Source organism: Phacochoerus africanus, chromosome 5, assembly GCF_016906955.1.
Source record: "Phacochoerus africanus isolate WHEZ1 chromosome 5, ROS_Pafr_v1, whole genome shotgun sequence".
Classification (NCBI taxonomy): Eukaryota; Metazoa; Chordata; class Mammalia; order Artiodactyla; family Suidae; genus Phacochoerus; species Phacochoerus africanus.
Genome location: NC_062548.1, coordinates 59619721 through 59635451, shown reverse-complemented (window position 1 = coordinate 59635451; position 15731 = coordinate 59619721). Strand labels below are relative to the sequence as shown.

Here is a 15731-nt window from a genome sequence, read left to right as displayed (position 1 = left end):
GCTGGGGCTCTTAGCTGCTCCAGAGGGTCCACCTGCAAACTCCTTCTGGTTGTTGGCTGAATTCAGTTCCTGTGGCTGCAGGACTGCCGTTTCCATCCCCTTGGCTGCCAGCTGGGGCCTCTCACTTCCTTAAGAACTGCATTTCTTCTCATGTGGCCACCCTCATCTTAAACCAGCCTTGGTGCCTTAAGTCCTGTTTTGAATCTCTGACTTCTGCTAAATAGCCTGAGAAAACTCTCTGCTTATACAGAGCTCACATGATCAGATTAGCCATCCCCGGATAATCTGTCTTTTAATGTACAACATAACATAATTATGGGTCATAATCACAGGTTCTACACACACTCATAGGGGTAGGATATACAAAGTCATCGAGGGTCACTTGTGGAATTCTGGCTGTTAGAATTACACATGGCTATGAATTAGAGCAATCTCTCCAAACACACTGTTCCCTTATAACCACACTTGTCCTTGAGGACAGCACTGTGGGGAAATGACTTTTTTTTCATTATGATGACAGATTTAGAAGAATCCTTCAGAGAATTGCTAAAATTTTAAAAATATCACCTTCTAATTATTTCCTGATGCAATCATTAATCTGAAAAGCTATACCTTTGTTCAAAGACATCTCCAGTGGTTGAATTAACCTACACATACATGTCTAGAGCCTGTGTGCTAAAAAATCCATGCGCATTCACTTTTTCCAAAGCTCATCCATCACAAGCTTTGGGACCTTAACCTCAAGTTGTGCTCTTTTTTGATTATCTCGTAGGGACAGTGAATGCTGTGAAGGGCACCTAAGACTGAACACAAAGAACTTAGAAATTGGATCTTAGACTCTTGGAAGCAGGTCCTCAACTTCTTCTTCCCACCTGAAATAGTCATCATTATGATATAGTCTACATGTCTGCTTTTAGGCTCATAATTGGAATTCATGATCCTGGCTTCTAAAATGTTCACATGAGCACTCCTGACATGGTGCTGTCCTACATAATTTTCTGTAATGGAGATGTCGTACATCTGTGCCATCCAAGCCACTGGGCACATGCAGCCAGCATGACTGTGGAGCTGAATATTGTATTTTATTAATTGGAGTGAACACCATGTGTCTAATGGCGACTGTATAGAACAGCACAGCTCCAGAGACATCATGTCATACAGTCTATATATATATATATATATATATATATAAAATTCGTCCCACCATTTGACACTTTTCAAATGGATAAAAGTGGTTCAGTGTCCACTCAAGGTCAAGTACTTAGCAACTCTCTGTTCTGGGTCCCCTAATCTTCTGTCCCAGTACTTAACACCCTAACATGACTTAAGGGCAACCACTATAATTGCCTGCTTGAGGGAAGCATGGCCACTTCCAACTGTCCAGTGGAAAGTGGGGGAAAGGAGAGCACAGCTGACAGGAGGCTAGTATGTGAGCAAGCGTGTGGCAGAGGACAGACAGGAAGCATGACTCACAGGCTTGCTCTCGGGAGCTGTACGTTTGGCCAGAGGGAACAGATGTATGCACTCACACACACGCCCCATAGTCAAACACTGGACAGCTGAGTGTGTGTGTAAGTGTGCAGTGAGGAAAGTAGGCAAAGAGAGTCAAGAAAAAGAGGTGAGTAGGCTAGCACAGTTGGTCCCCTCATCCAGACTTTGCCTGGGCACCTGCCACATGTCAGGCACTATCCCAGGCTCGAGGAGGCACTGGTAGCAAATTTAAGGGGAGGGAGGTGAACACAGGAGAGTCCTTGCAAGATGGGTAAGATTCAGCTAAAAGTATTCTCAGGAACAGGAGGGATAAGCTAAGCATGGGAAGGGCGACTGAGCATGAAAACAGGAAAAAGCTGTCTGGATGAGGCTCGGTCTAAAGACTGAGATGCTCCAAACACATGGCAAAGGGCCTCAGTAACTGTCACCTCCCTAGACTCTCAGGGCATGGTCTTTCTTCCTCAACTCAGAGCTGGCTACTTGGAAAGCAGGGGAAGCAAGGGGAATTCTAAACCCACCTCCAGGTTTTACCTCCTGATCCTTAGTCTTTATAACAGTACTTTAGTGGGTGAAGCTGGTGCCAAAATTTTATCAGGTTATACTTTTCCAGTGAAATTTGTCATTGGGCTCTAGGCCAATGAGACTTCAGAAGAAAATAAAACAAATTAAAATAATAAGGAAATTTTTTTAAAAATCAACAAAACACAAGCTGTGGCACAGGTCACAGATGCGGCTTGAAGCTGGTGTTGCTGTGGCTGTGGCATAGGCCACAGCTGCAGCTCCGAACTGACCCTTAGCCTGGGAACTTCCACATGCCATGGGTGTGACTGTAAAAATAAACAAAACCACAAACAACAACAACAAAAAAAACCAACAAAAAAATTTAATTGGACTTTGACATAAAAATCATTATTGGCAACAACTAACTTTCTTTTTCTTTCTTTTTAGGGCCATATCCATGGCACATGGAGTTTCCCAGGCTAGGGAGTGAATGGAGCTGCAGCTCCAGCCTACACCACAGCCGCAGCAACACCGAATCTGAGCCACATCTGCAACCTACACTGCAGCTTGGGGCAACACCAGATCCTTAAGCCACTGAGCAACGCCGGGGATTGAACCTGGATCCTCATGGATGTTAGTCAGATTTGTTTGTTTGCTTGCTTTTGTTAGTCAGGTTTCTTAGCAGGCTGAGCCACAACAGGAACTCCAGCAACATGTAACTTTGTAATCAAGAGAAATAACTAAGAATTATTCAGATATGGAGTAAGAGAAATAACTGTATCTTATCAGTGTCTCCCGATCTTTCTCACTGTGTAACTGCACAGAAAATGAGGCTGTTTGGAAGCTATCTGTTCAGCCTACTGGATAACAAAGTGACATGCCTCCAGCCTCTAGCTGCCTGCGGCCTCAGCCCCTGGCTATTCTGAAAGCTCAGAGGATTCAAGCACAGCACACCTGTAACCCACCTGCATCCACCTGAGGACACCAGACTGGTTGGGAACTGATGTTGAGAATTCATAATCTCATAAAAGTAAAAAAGTTTTAGAAGACCACTGATTGCTAAGGCTGACAATATTTTTGTCTACAGTAGTGATACCATTTGAAATTAAGTCCTCTTCAGATATTCATTCACTGAATCAATAAAATAAATTATTTTGGAAAGACATACAACTGTTACAATACCTTTCACCCAAAACCAGTATTATAATTTTGTTTTTCTTTAAAATTAAACCAATCATGTCTCATACAACAGCATTACCTAGAAAACACATTGTCAGGACTCACAGAATGAGTACAGAGAGAAGAAAAGCATCAAGAAAAGAGAAAATGCTTCTCATTCATGGATTAAAGACAAAGATTAAAACAGGAAAGAAAATTTTGTCATTTTTACATCTCAGAGGAAATATAAGGACTTCAGTCTGTGATAATTCGGGTTGAAGGCCTCACCCCTGCACATTAAAATTTATCAGACTGATTTTTTTGTGGCTACACACCATACACAGTATAGTAAAATAACCCTCAAGAAGGACATTGGTCTTTAAAATCTTGGCTTTAAGGAATGACAAATGCCTTTGAAAAGATTTTGTTCAGAATCACTGATTATAAAAGTACTTCATTAGGAAATCAATCTATATTCATTCTTAAATGGCAGTGCATTTGAAAAATGGCATTAATTTGTTAATGTCTGCATTTCCAAAGAAAAGATATAGAAAGAACTTAAAAAAGCAAGGTAACTGGTTTTCAAAAAAAGTATTGATTCAAAAATTTACTGCACAAAAATATGTACTTCTTAAGTGTTTCTAATAAATTAACTCCATAACATTTTATGTATATATATATATATATATAGAATCCCTGATAATCTATAAAAGAGGGTCTATAATAGTAAAATAAATGAACTTCAAAAGTACCCCCTTCATAAAATGTATCTGACATTAATTTTTCTCAAATTTAAGGAATGTAACAATATGTACAACTCTTAGGTATTAGTATAATACCAAATAGTACAAGTCATATTAACAGGCTGTCGTAACTGTAAAATGCTTGAGTCAAGTTAAAACTGGAGGACAGCTTAGGTTCGAATGAATACAATTATCCATGGGAGATTCACTTTCCAAGTGGAAATGACAATCATCTTATTTACAGTAGATTTCACAAGAGGTAGAATTCAAGTTACAAAAAAAAAAAAAAAAAGGTACATGCTCAGCTGTGTTTAACAAATTTACAAGGGAAAATAAGGTCTTGGTTTCTTAGGAGATGGTCAGTTTGTGACTTTTTTAATATGAATCTGAAACACAAGATAGTAAGGAGCATGAAATGGCAATCAATTTTCTTTCCAAAAAGGACATCCAAATGTTGTAAAAAAATGTAGAAGCTCATGTGTCACTGGTTTGATAAGTTGTCTTACCTCATTAAGAATGGCCCAAACAGCAGAATTCTGAATAACTGAAAGTCGGAAGGCTGAAATGGGGTTTAGCTTGGGATCCACCATTCCTTCTGCAACACCATTCTCAAATTTCCCTTCAAAATAAAAACCAATACTTATTGGTTGGACTCAAACACACACACATAAAATATCAATGACTTAGAACAGGGAAAGACAACACCAAAGTATTTCTAGTGGCTGTTTTCATACAGAGGGCATGGGTGATTTTTTTTTTTTTCTCCCTCCTATTCAGCTCTTAAATTTTTCATGAAGTAGTGCATGCTTAAAAACAGTTGGAACAGGAGTTCCCATTGTGGTGTGGTGGAAGTATACCTAACTGGGATCCAGGAGGACATGGGTTCGATCTCTGGCCTCCCTCAGTGGGTTAAGGATCCGGCATTGCCTTGACCTATGGTGTAGGCTGCAGACACAGTTCAGATCTAGCATTGCTGTGGCTGTGAAGCAGGCCGGCAGCTGTAGGTCCGATTAGATCCCTAGCCTGGGAACCTTCATATGCCATGGGTGTGGTACTGAAAAGAAAAAAAAAAAAAAAAAAGGAACCTATTTAAAGAGGTAGTTATACATTTTCTTATTGCAAATTAAAAAAAAAAACAAAGCAAATATATTTGTTCTTATATCAACTGATATACAAGTTTTTAGCCAAGTGTAATTTACAAATCTTAGAAAATATACTCTAACCATCACTCAGCCTAACCACTTTGAGAGCAACACACTTCAGTGCTTTAGACACGATAACAATGACTGGCCTTGAGCAAGGGCTCAACCTAAGTGTCTTCTTTCCAAAGTCACATCTAAAAGGAATTAGAAATGATTCTTTCTCAAGGCAGTTCCAAAATAAAAACTCCAGTAGAAATGACAAGTTTAAAAATCCCTCCTGTAAAGGATAAGGACTAAGAACTTCTATAAAAGATAATGTGCTCTGTCCTCAATTTTTCTTGCTGTGAGGAAACAGAAAACAAAACAAAAATGCTGTTGAAAACAGTGACAGGAGTTCCCGTTGTGGCTCAAAGGTAATGAACCCGACTAGGATCTAGGAGGACGTGGGTTCCATCCCTGGTCTCACTCAGTGGGTTAAAGGATCCGGTGTAGGCTGGCAGCTGAAGCTCTAATTGGACCCCTAGCCTGGGAACCTCCATACACTGCAGGTGCGGCCCTAAAAAGACAGAAGAAAAAAAAAAAAAGAAAGAAAGAAAAAGGTGACAGGAAAATGGTTTACTCTAAGCCACATTTCTCTAAGCTAGGGATCAGCAAACTTTTCCTAAAAAGGGCACAGAGTAAATACTCTGGGCTTTGTGGGTCAAGAGAGCAATTGAGGATATCACGTTGGTACTTGTATATCAAAAAAGAGAAAATTAATTTCCACAAAATTTTAATGGGTGAAATTCAAAATATAATAACAACTAAGTAAGTTGTGCTCTTGCTAATACAAGGGTACTAAGGAGAATGTAATTCCTTTTGGAGGATAACATTTAAATTAACCGAGATTCAAAGTTAGTATTCCTTATTATCAAAATCCATTGCCAATGTTCATCTGTTAATGTGGATCTATAAAGAGATGTGATATATTTTCATCTTGAATGTTTTCTTTCACACTGCCTAGATTCTGCCAATTACTGTTATCAATCCACAAGCACATATTTGTGTGTGTGTGTGTCTTTCTAGGGCCACACCCATGGCAGATGGAGGTAACCAGGCTCTAAATGGAGCTATAGCCACTGGCCAATGCCACAGCCACAGCCACACCATATCTGAGCCTACATCTTACATTTTTGCAAGCTTTGTGAATTTATCCACCTATGGGGCCTTCTCCACACATATTTTTACCACATTCATTGTAACACATCCTAGCAGATTCCACTTCAGGTTGTACTGACTTTGCGTTTTCTCAACGTGTTTGAAAACATTATCTGCACCATTCAGACTACAAAGGCTAGTTCTTCGATCACACTACAGCCTGTTCAGAGGCCAATTCTTCAATCACATCAAACCTGGCATGGACTCTAAAGAATAGCTGGACAGTATCAGTAATAACCGGTCAACCAGTCTAGAAAAGGCAAGGAAACTACTCAAACAATAGGTTTACTAATAACCTGTCAACTTGTCTAGAAGAGGCAAGGAAACTCCTCAAACAATTGTTTTTACTAATAACCCATCAACCTGTCTAGAAGAGGCCAGGAAACTGCTCAAACCGTTGGCTTTACTAATAACCCGTCAACTTGTCTAGAAGAGGCAAGGAAACTATTCAAACGATTGGTTTTACTAATAACCCGTCAACCTGTCTAGAAGAGGCCAGGAAACTGCTCAAACCGTTGGCTTTACTAATAACCCATCAACCTGTCTAGAAGAGGCCAGGAAACTGCTCAAACAGTTGGCTTTACTTTTTGACTACTGACATTGTTTCCAAAGTCTCCAACTCCTCAAGCAAGAGTTATTGCCTGAAGCCCAATTGTCTTAAATAAGTTTATCTTCTGGGCACACATGTAAGCTGCAGTTAAACATGATTTAATTAACTCATAATTGGTCAATAGTATTCTTGCCTGGCATACCACATGAGCCACTTTAAAACTTACTCTGGGAGTTCCCTGTGGCTCAGTGGGTTAAGGATCCGGTATTGTCACTGTAGCAGGTTGGGTTGCCGTTGTGGTTCGGGTTGGATCACTGACCCAGGAACTTTTGCATGCCATGGGCATGGCAAAAAAAAAAAACAAAAAAAACCTCTTTTTGGTTACAGTCTCATGTGAATCTTTTTTTTAGTGAAGAAATTCTGCTGCAGTGACATATTGTATTTTAAATCTAATTTTTCTGATCTTTCCATCCCTGTGAGTTGGGAATATTGCTGTGAGTCCTTAGTATAATAAGGTATTGGGTTTTGTTTTGGTTTTTTTCTGTCTTTTTAGGGCCAAACCCACGGCTTACGGAGGTTCCCAGCCTAGGAGTCGAATCGGAGCTGCAGCTTCTGGCCTATATCACAGCCACAGCAACGTGGGATCCAAACCACATCTGTGACCTACACACCACAGCTCATGGCAACTCTGGATCCTTAACCCACTGAGCGAGGTCAGGGATCGAACCTGCATCCTCATGGATGCTAGTCAGGGTCGTTAACTGCTGAGCCACGATGGGAACTCCCTAGTAAGGTATTCTTTAGCACATCTCCCATGTCACTGTACAATAACCATGGTGATGTGCCATCTAATTGTGTAAAACAATCCATATTCTACTGTGTTTTAAAAAAAGCACAACATTCAAAGTTCACTTTTCTTTTTTGACATGAAGGGTAAGCACTGGCAATCTTTTTTTTCAATGTCACAGTAGAGTGAGTGCGTGGCACTTTTTAAACACTGTCCAATTATAAATGCACCACTGTCATTTGCAGCGCCCAGAACAGCAATTCAAAGCAACGAGAACACCACCTCCATCGCTACTGCAACTGCTTGTTCACCTCTGCTGTTGTATCGTAAAAGCGCACAGACAACATATAAATGTAAGACCATGGCTGTGCTCCAAACAAACTTTATTCATGGACACTGAAATCAGAATATTTTCTAATTTTTAACATGTCACGATATATTACTGTTCTTTTTAATTTTTTAACCATTTAAAAATGAAAATAAACAAGGAAAAACTTCAACATTTTGTGCTCATAGTTCCAATCAAAAACAAGATTTAGCCCATGGGCTCTTGCTAGCTAACCCTTGTGCTGTTAAATTAAGCAACAATTCTAGAGTCCCACAATATACTGACTAAGCTCAAAGTAAGATCACGCACATCCACATTGAAAATCATACTGCAGAAGGCTTGTAGTCATCTGCATAGGAAACATTCAGCTTTTGAACTTTTACTGTAACGTTTTCATTAAAAAATTCTTGAGACATAAAAGTGTGTCCATATTTGGTGCTGGACTTGGGGGAGAGGAGTGCATGCTACAAGACAGGCATTATTTAATACTGAGTTAGGAAGTGGATTCAGGGCTGAAGAATACTGCGGAACTTAAAACATTTTTAACTTATATCTGAGTCTGTCATCGATGAGCTCATTTAACCAGACAAATAATTAGCAGATGATATAACTGGCCTCACTGAAACACTTTTACCCAGCAAGTTTATCCTGCAGCAATACTCTCACATGTACCAGAAGATTATATAGATGGCAGCAAAAATTTCAAACAATTTTAAGTGCCCATGAACAGGAGACTGGCTAATGAAATCAGGATGATATAAGGGGATACTAGGCAGCCAGTTAAAAAGATGAAGAAAAAAAAAGAATGAAGTAAAGCTTCAGACAATCCAGTTGTAACTTACTTCACTCCAAAGCATACACTGGAGAGAAACTCTTCTACACGTGCGTGTGGAAGTGTTCAGACCAGCATTGTTTACAGTAACAAAAAGATGGAAACAGACTTTGTGACCAAACACAACTAGACAGTGATACATTCATCCATGGAGATCTATACAGCAATGAAAATGGATGAGCCACAGACACATGCATCCATGTGCCTGAATCTCAAACAGTAGGTCAAGCTGTAGACTACAGAATGACAACCTTTACATCAAATTCAAAGACAACAAAAGTAAGACTATGCATTATTCAGGGTTATGGGTTACGCATATGTAGTAAAAGCACATATGGAAATGGTAACCGCAAAATTTAGGACAGTACTTACCCTTGGGTGGAAGGGGAAAAGGAGATAATTAGGGAATGACTGAATTGGCATATCTTAAGCTGGATACACCAATACTCATTATAGTATCAGTCGTATCTTTTTGTGCATTTGAAATATTTACAATTTTTTAAAATGTCCTAGGTGGGGAATCAGACACAACTTGCTAGGTGCCACCCAAACTCTAATCAGACTTACAACCAAGACGGCTGATCCCCCCAGAACAAGGAGGTGTCTTGGAGACCAGTTAAACGTAAACAGTCCTCATGGGATGTTCCCTTACAACTGCTCTCCACCCCTTACCCCAATCCATTACCCGCAATCCTAAGGAGACTGCTTCCTCCTAAGCTTTGAATACTGACTTAGCCCAAGAACAAACCCTTGTTAAAAACAGAAACTATGCCGGGGGCGGGGCGGGGGGGGGGGGGAGTGGGATGGACTGGGAATTTGGGGTTAACAGATGCAAACTGTTGCCTTAGGAATGGATAAGCAATGAGATGCTGCTGTATAGCACTGGGAACTACATCTAATTACTTATGATGGAGCATGATAATGTGAGAAAAAAAGAGTATACGTATGTATCTGTGACTGGGTCACCTTGTTGTACAGTAGAAAATTGACAGAACACTGTAAACCAGCTAACGTGGGAAAAAAAATTAAAAATCATTAATAAAAAAATAAATTAAAAAAAAAAAAGCAGAAACTACCCCTTTTCCTATATAACTAATGCTCCCTAAGTGGAGGGGGCGGGGAGCCTGAGTTCTCTCTCAGGGCTCCTGGCCAGTCTGTGGGTCAATAAAACCCCCGTGACATCTCGACACTCCGGCCTCCTGCCTCTTCTTTGATTTTCTGCTCCAACAAAACGTTTGTCTTCCATATGAACATATATATTTTGTTCAGTGAAAAAAACAAGATGTAAAACAAACATCTTGTGTGGGATATGTCAGTATGTCATCATTTGTGTGTGGCTGTGATTTAAAGAACATACTCACGTATTTGTATTTATGAACAGATACTTCTAGAAGGATATGAATCATTATAGCCTCTGCCTCTGGGAAGCACTGGGTTGGTGGGGGAAGGACTTAAGAAAAAAGAGGAAAACGAAGGAGAAAACGACTAAAAGGCAACTAGAATCCCCAAACCCTGGCATTGGGAGGGACTTCCAAGATCCTGCCCTCCACGGACCCCCTTCTGCCACCCTGCCGGCAGTCCCTTCCTTCTTCCAGGGCATCTCCTGCCTTTTCATAACTTTAACCTATGAATAAATCTAGTATTTCTTCCACAAGACTGGCCTTAGCTCTCATTCCAAACCTTAGCTCTCAATCCAACCTCCCCCACCTTCACCCATCAGGTCTCCATCCATTCCCAGCTGGTTTTCTATTGTTTCCAAGCATGCCTTGGGACATAAATTGATGCTGAGTCTGATCCAATTAAATCCAGGCCCCTTTGTAGGGCTAGTCTTTGTGGCTTGTTCCACCAAGAGGACTCCTGTTAGCTCGCTCGCGCTCTCTCGCTCTCTCTCTCTCTCTCTCGCTCTCTCTCGCGCTCTCTCTCGCGCGCTCTCTCTCTCTCTCTCTCTCTCTCTCTCTCTCTCTCTCTCTCTCTCTCTCTCTCTCTCTCTCTCTCTCTCTCTCTCTCGTTCTTTCTGCCAAACTTCTGAATGGGCCACAATTTAGCTTGAATATAGCTACCAGTCTCCTCTTCATTGTTTACCACCAAAATCTCCATCATAGTCCATGGTGCCCTTAGGCTTCAACTTCCCCAGGTTCTGTTTCCAGTCAGTCAGTCCCCTTCCGGCAATCTACAGGGCTCTCTAGTCCGAAGGCTGCCTCTCCCCAGGAGACAATCTCTGCACCATCACTCAGGCTCAGGACCTTGGGCAGGGACAGCAGCCCAACCTCCTTGCAAAAGTGGAATCCTTGCCTTATAAGCAGAGCACTGGGGTGCAACAGCAGCCCAGTCTGTCCTGGAGGAGGCGACTGTCTGATGATTCGTGCTCAGCTGTGCCTGCAGTAGGCTCTGCCCTATGAATGGGGGTTAAGTGGAGGAAGGGGCCTCAGGTCTCTTAGCTGCTCCGGTCTCAAACAGAGCTTCTGCACCAAGGAGTGGGGGAGGATGACAGGGGCTGGTGGCCTGCCCTTCCTGGTGGAGACACCACAGCCCTGGAGTGGGAGCTGGTAGGAGAGGAACTCGGGGTTCTAGGCTGCACCTGCTTCCATCTCACTGAGCTTGGCCATTGTGGGGAATGGAGTGGGTCAGGGAGCCAATGGCACAGACTCTTAATGTTCTGAGATGCAGACTTTAGAAGTAAATGTTTCTCCATTTGCTATAAAAAAAAAATATTAACTTCTACCAGTAATGGCTGTTTAACTAGAAGGTCTGTGAAGCCCCTCCATGCCATTCCACTAAAGCATACTTTTGTTTTGTTTCGTTTCGTTTTAATTTTAGGGCTGCACCCATAGCATATGGAAGTTCCCAGGCTAGGGGTCGGATCAGAGCTACAGCTGCCGGCCTACACCAGAGACACAGCCATGCGGGATCTGAGCCATGTCTGCAATCTACACTACAGCTCACAGCAACGCCAGATCCTTAACCCACTGATTGGGGCCAGGGATCAAACCTGTGTCCTCATGGATACTAGTCAGGTTCATTACAGATGAGGCCCAATGGGAGCTCTCACTAAAGTAAACTTAAGCAAGCTGCATTTTTAACATTCAGTTGAAAACAGATCAGCTGCTCTTGTTTCGATGTACATTTCCACTACACATGGACCCAGGTTTGAACACCCACCAGGTCTCTTGTGGTGCTAAGTACATATGAATTGATGTTTTAGATGATCATTATTTTCAAATTACTTCAGAGATACTTAATCATATAAATACCTATATTTCCTATGCTACTTTCATAACCCAGAACACAGCATTCTCAGAAATTAAGTAACTGCCAGGCAACAGGGTTAATAAATGTCTTTCTTATACTCTCAGCTAATTTTATGTACATTTCTTGAGCAGGCTAAGACAGAACCCAAATAAGAAAATAATTAAAGTCATCTATCCACTAAAACTCCATAGGAATTAGGCAGGGTGATTATACAAGCCTGGTAGCAAAAACTAATATAAAACTGCTATAGAGAGAGTTATAAGAATCTATCTAGCCCATATACCTACAAAATTAATGACCAATAGTCTTTTCTGCCTACTACTAGGAAAAACATTAGCTTTTTTTTTTTTTGTCTTTTTCTAGGGGTGCACCCATGGCAAATGGAGGACCCCAGGCTAGGGGTCCAATTGGAGCTGTAGCCACCGGCCTATGCCACAGCCATAGCAACACGGGATCCGAGCCACGTCTGCGACCTACACCACAGCTCATGGCAACACCAGATCCTTAACCCACTGAGCAAGGCCAGGGATCGAACCTGCAACCTCATGGTTCCTAGTCAGATTCATTAACCACTGAGCCACAATGGGAACTCCAATTTAAGTAAAAGAAAACATAGGAGCTCCCACTGTGGCTCAGCAATTAATGAACCCAACTAGTATCCACAAGGATGTGGGTTCGATCCCTGGCCTCACTGAGGGGGTTAAGGATCTGGTGTTGCCATGAGTTGCGGTGTAGGTTGCAGACATGGCTTGGATCCTGAGTTGCTGTGGCTGTGGTGTAGGCTGGCGGCTATAGCTCCGATTTGATCTGTAGCCCAGGAACCTCCATATGTGCAGGTGCAGCCCTAAAAAGACAAAAAAAAAAAAAAAGCAAGAGAGACAAAAGAAAATACATAACCCTTCACTAGCTGAGATCTATCAAGGACCTGTGTTAATTGCAGGACATGCCTGACCAGCAACCCCTGCCCCAATGTTGAGCGCATGGAACTGAGCCACGAGACGTGATTAGACAGAAAAGGTGCACACGGTTTGGTAAGAAGAACAGAGGAGAAGGTAACTCAGCTGGTTAATGGTCGGGCCGGGGAGCAGAGGCACAGGTCCCACAGCAGCAGGAGGGTGACTGCACACCCAGACACAAAGAGACGTAGTTTATGCTAATGGATAGTAAAGAGTGGCAGGTTCAGGGTGTCTCCCCACGTCAGACAGCCAGATAAACAGTGATAGCACAACCTGTAGCCACCAATAAAGAGATGTCCATATTGCAGGCCTTTGGGTGAGATGGCTACGTGGCCTCTGGGAGCCTGTTGGTGGTCATCTCAGTACAGATTGACGGCTCAGGAGGGAGGAAGTTCAAGGCACAGACCTTGGCACATGGATGGTGCTGAGACAACAAGGGTAACCAGCTAAGGGCCCCCAGCACAAGGCTGCAGGAGGTGGCTGGAAGCAGACACTCTTCCAGTGACAAGGACAAAAGAGCAGATGGCAGAAGAAAAAGGAACTAGCAAAGGTGCCCTTGACCCGAAATCCTAGTTGGGTTCAGATAACAAAAGTCTATACCAGAACATGAGAACAAATTAGAGTCCACTGGTATTTATAACCCTAATGCTGATTAACATGTGCAAAGAACTTAAAATTACTTTAGGCTTCAGTCCAGAAAAGGACATTTTACGGGTTTAAAGTAGGTATTACTTTAATACCTACTGTTTCACAATTCATCGTTTTTTAAATTTCGGAAGGGCAATATGGTACAATTACTGTCTGTTATATAACTCTCTCTCCAAGGTCTAAGGGCAGCTGCTTGTCATCAAACATGTTTACGTTTGTATAATGAAGCATATGAATACTCACACTAAATACAATAAATAGTGTGTAAATAGCCCTTAAGCAGTTAAAAAAAAAAATTAAAGTAGGTATTACCTATTCTGAAATAACCATCTTCTAATCGTTTGTCTTTGGTTTCTTTGCTTATTTCCAAACCTTCACTCTAAAATAGAACAAAAACATCTTATAAATGAGTATTCCTACTTAAAACAAATCTAGGTTATGAATTTTTTTTTTTTTTTTTTTTAGTGCCGCACATGTGGCATATGGAAGTTCCCAGGCTAGGGGTTGAATTGGAGCTACAGCTGCCGGCCTATGCCACAGCCACAGCAACGCCAGATCCGAGCTGCATTTGCAATCCACACTGCAGTTCATGGCAACACCAGATCCTTTAACCCACTGAGTGAGGCCAGGGATCAAACCCGCATCCTTGTGGATACTAGTTGGATTCTTAACCTGCTGAGTCACAATGGAAACTCCCAAGCATGTCTTAACAAATAGACGAGTGGCATCTGTGGCAAAGCTATTTTTGAAAAGAGAAAATGCCTTGTCAGTCTTGAACCTTACAATGCTTATCAATATAAGTGCTTTTTTTTAAAACATCATCTGAATCTGTATATAATATATGGGTGGCTATAAATTTTAAATTTTAATCAATTTCAAGTTTAAATCAATTTAACAGAATGCTGTTTTCTATTAAAAATAGAGAGAAGTAACTTGAAAAAAATTAAGCATTCCTCAGAGACCAATACATTCATTTTGTGTGTTAATCAAGAGGCATTAAAACTATATGGTGGAGTTCCCGCTGTGGCGCAGCAAAAATGAATCTGACTGGTAACCATGAGGTTGCAGGTTCAATCCCTGGCCTTGCTCAGTGGGTTAAGGATCTGGCGTTGCGGTGAGCTGTGGTGTGGGTCACACAGGCGGCTCAGATCCTGCGTTGCTGTGGCGTAGGCCGGCAGCTACATCTCCGATTAGACCCATAGTCTGGGAACCTCCACATGCCACGGGTTCGGCCCTAAAAAGACAAGAGACCAAAAACAACAACAACAACAAAAAACTATATGTTATTCAGGGACTCAAAATACAAACAGCAGGTAAAAATTTAAGTAAAAATAATGATTCATTTCTTTTCCCAGGACAAACTCTTAAGTTATTTTCCAACAGGAAGCAAAATAAAGGCTCTTTCGATGAATCAGGCAAATGGGACAATACACGAGGTGCTCCATATTTCCAAAAAAAAGTTAATATTACTCACCACCTCACCACTGAGGTCCTGCCATCATGAGAATTTTCTTTCATAAATAAGATCCTCAAATCAGGTCTATTCATATTGGTTCTCAAGGAAAATTAAGGGGAAAAAAACAGTCATACCTTAAAAGGCAAAACTTCTACAGTTGTGTTGAACAGAATATCTCCTGGATGTTCCTGATTGCCACTATGAAACAAATAACTGAAAATACAAGCATAAAAAGAATAATATGAGTCAAGCTACACCTGATGAAGATTCAAGAAGATGGCCTTACCTCAGAATAAGGTCAACAACACTAGAGTTTGCAATGACTGTGCATCATGAGATCTGAATAGCTATAGGGAAATTAAAAACCTAAGGATGGATTTCACTTGTGGCACAGTGGGTTAAGGAGCCTGGGTTTGATCCCTGGCCCAGGAACTTCTACCTGCCCTGGGTGCAACCAAACAACAACAACAAAAACCAACAGCACCAAAAACCAAAAAAAATCAAAGGGTGATGTATCAACTCCTATCAGAAGAGGTAATGCAGCCTAACATAATAACATACTTCACACACAAAGACAAAGATGAGAGGTTTTTGTTGCTATTTATACTGCTTTAAATATATGAAGCTGTGACAGGAATAACTGTAGCAATTATATAATACTATTGTATCTTATAGCAGAAAAAATTTTCACTA

The 15731-nt window shown here is 41.4% G+C and overlaps 1 protein-coding gene across 2 annotated transcripts in view; it reads right to left on the bottom strand.

Annotated features, from left to right (window-relative positions):
* Positions 1 to 3066: 3066 nt before the first annotated feature.
* Positions 3067 to 15731, bottom strand: part of MGAT4A (alpha-1,3-mannosyl-glycoprotein 4-beta-N-acetylglucosaminyltransferase A) — a 104169-nt gene continuing 91504 nt past the window's right edge. For both annotated transcript variants that reach the window (XM_047781480.1, XM_047781479.1), the window contains exons 13-16: positions 15173 to 15251; positions 13895 to 13961; positions 4400 to 4512; positions 3067 to 4279 (exon numbers count right to left, since the gene is read on the bottom strand). In XM_047781480.1, the coding sequence (XP_047637436.1) occupies positions 4253 to 4279; positions 4400 to 4512; positions 13895 to 13961; positions 15173 to 15251 (286 nt within the window). In that variant the 3' untranslated portion in view covers positions 3067 to 4252. The remainder of the gene's footprint in view (positions 4280 to 4399; positions 4513 to 13894; positions 13962 to 15172; positions 15252 to 15731) is intronic.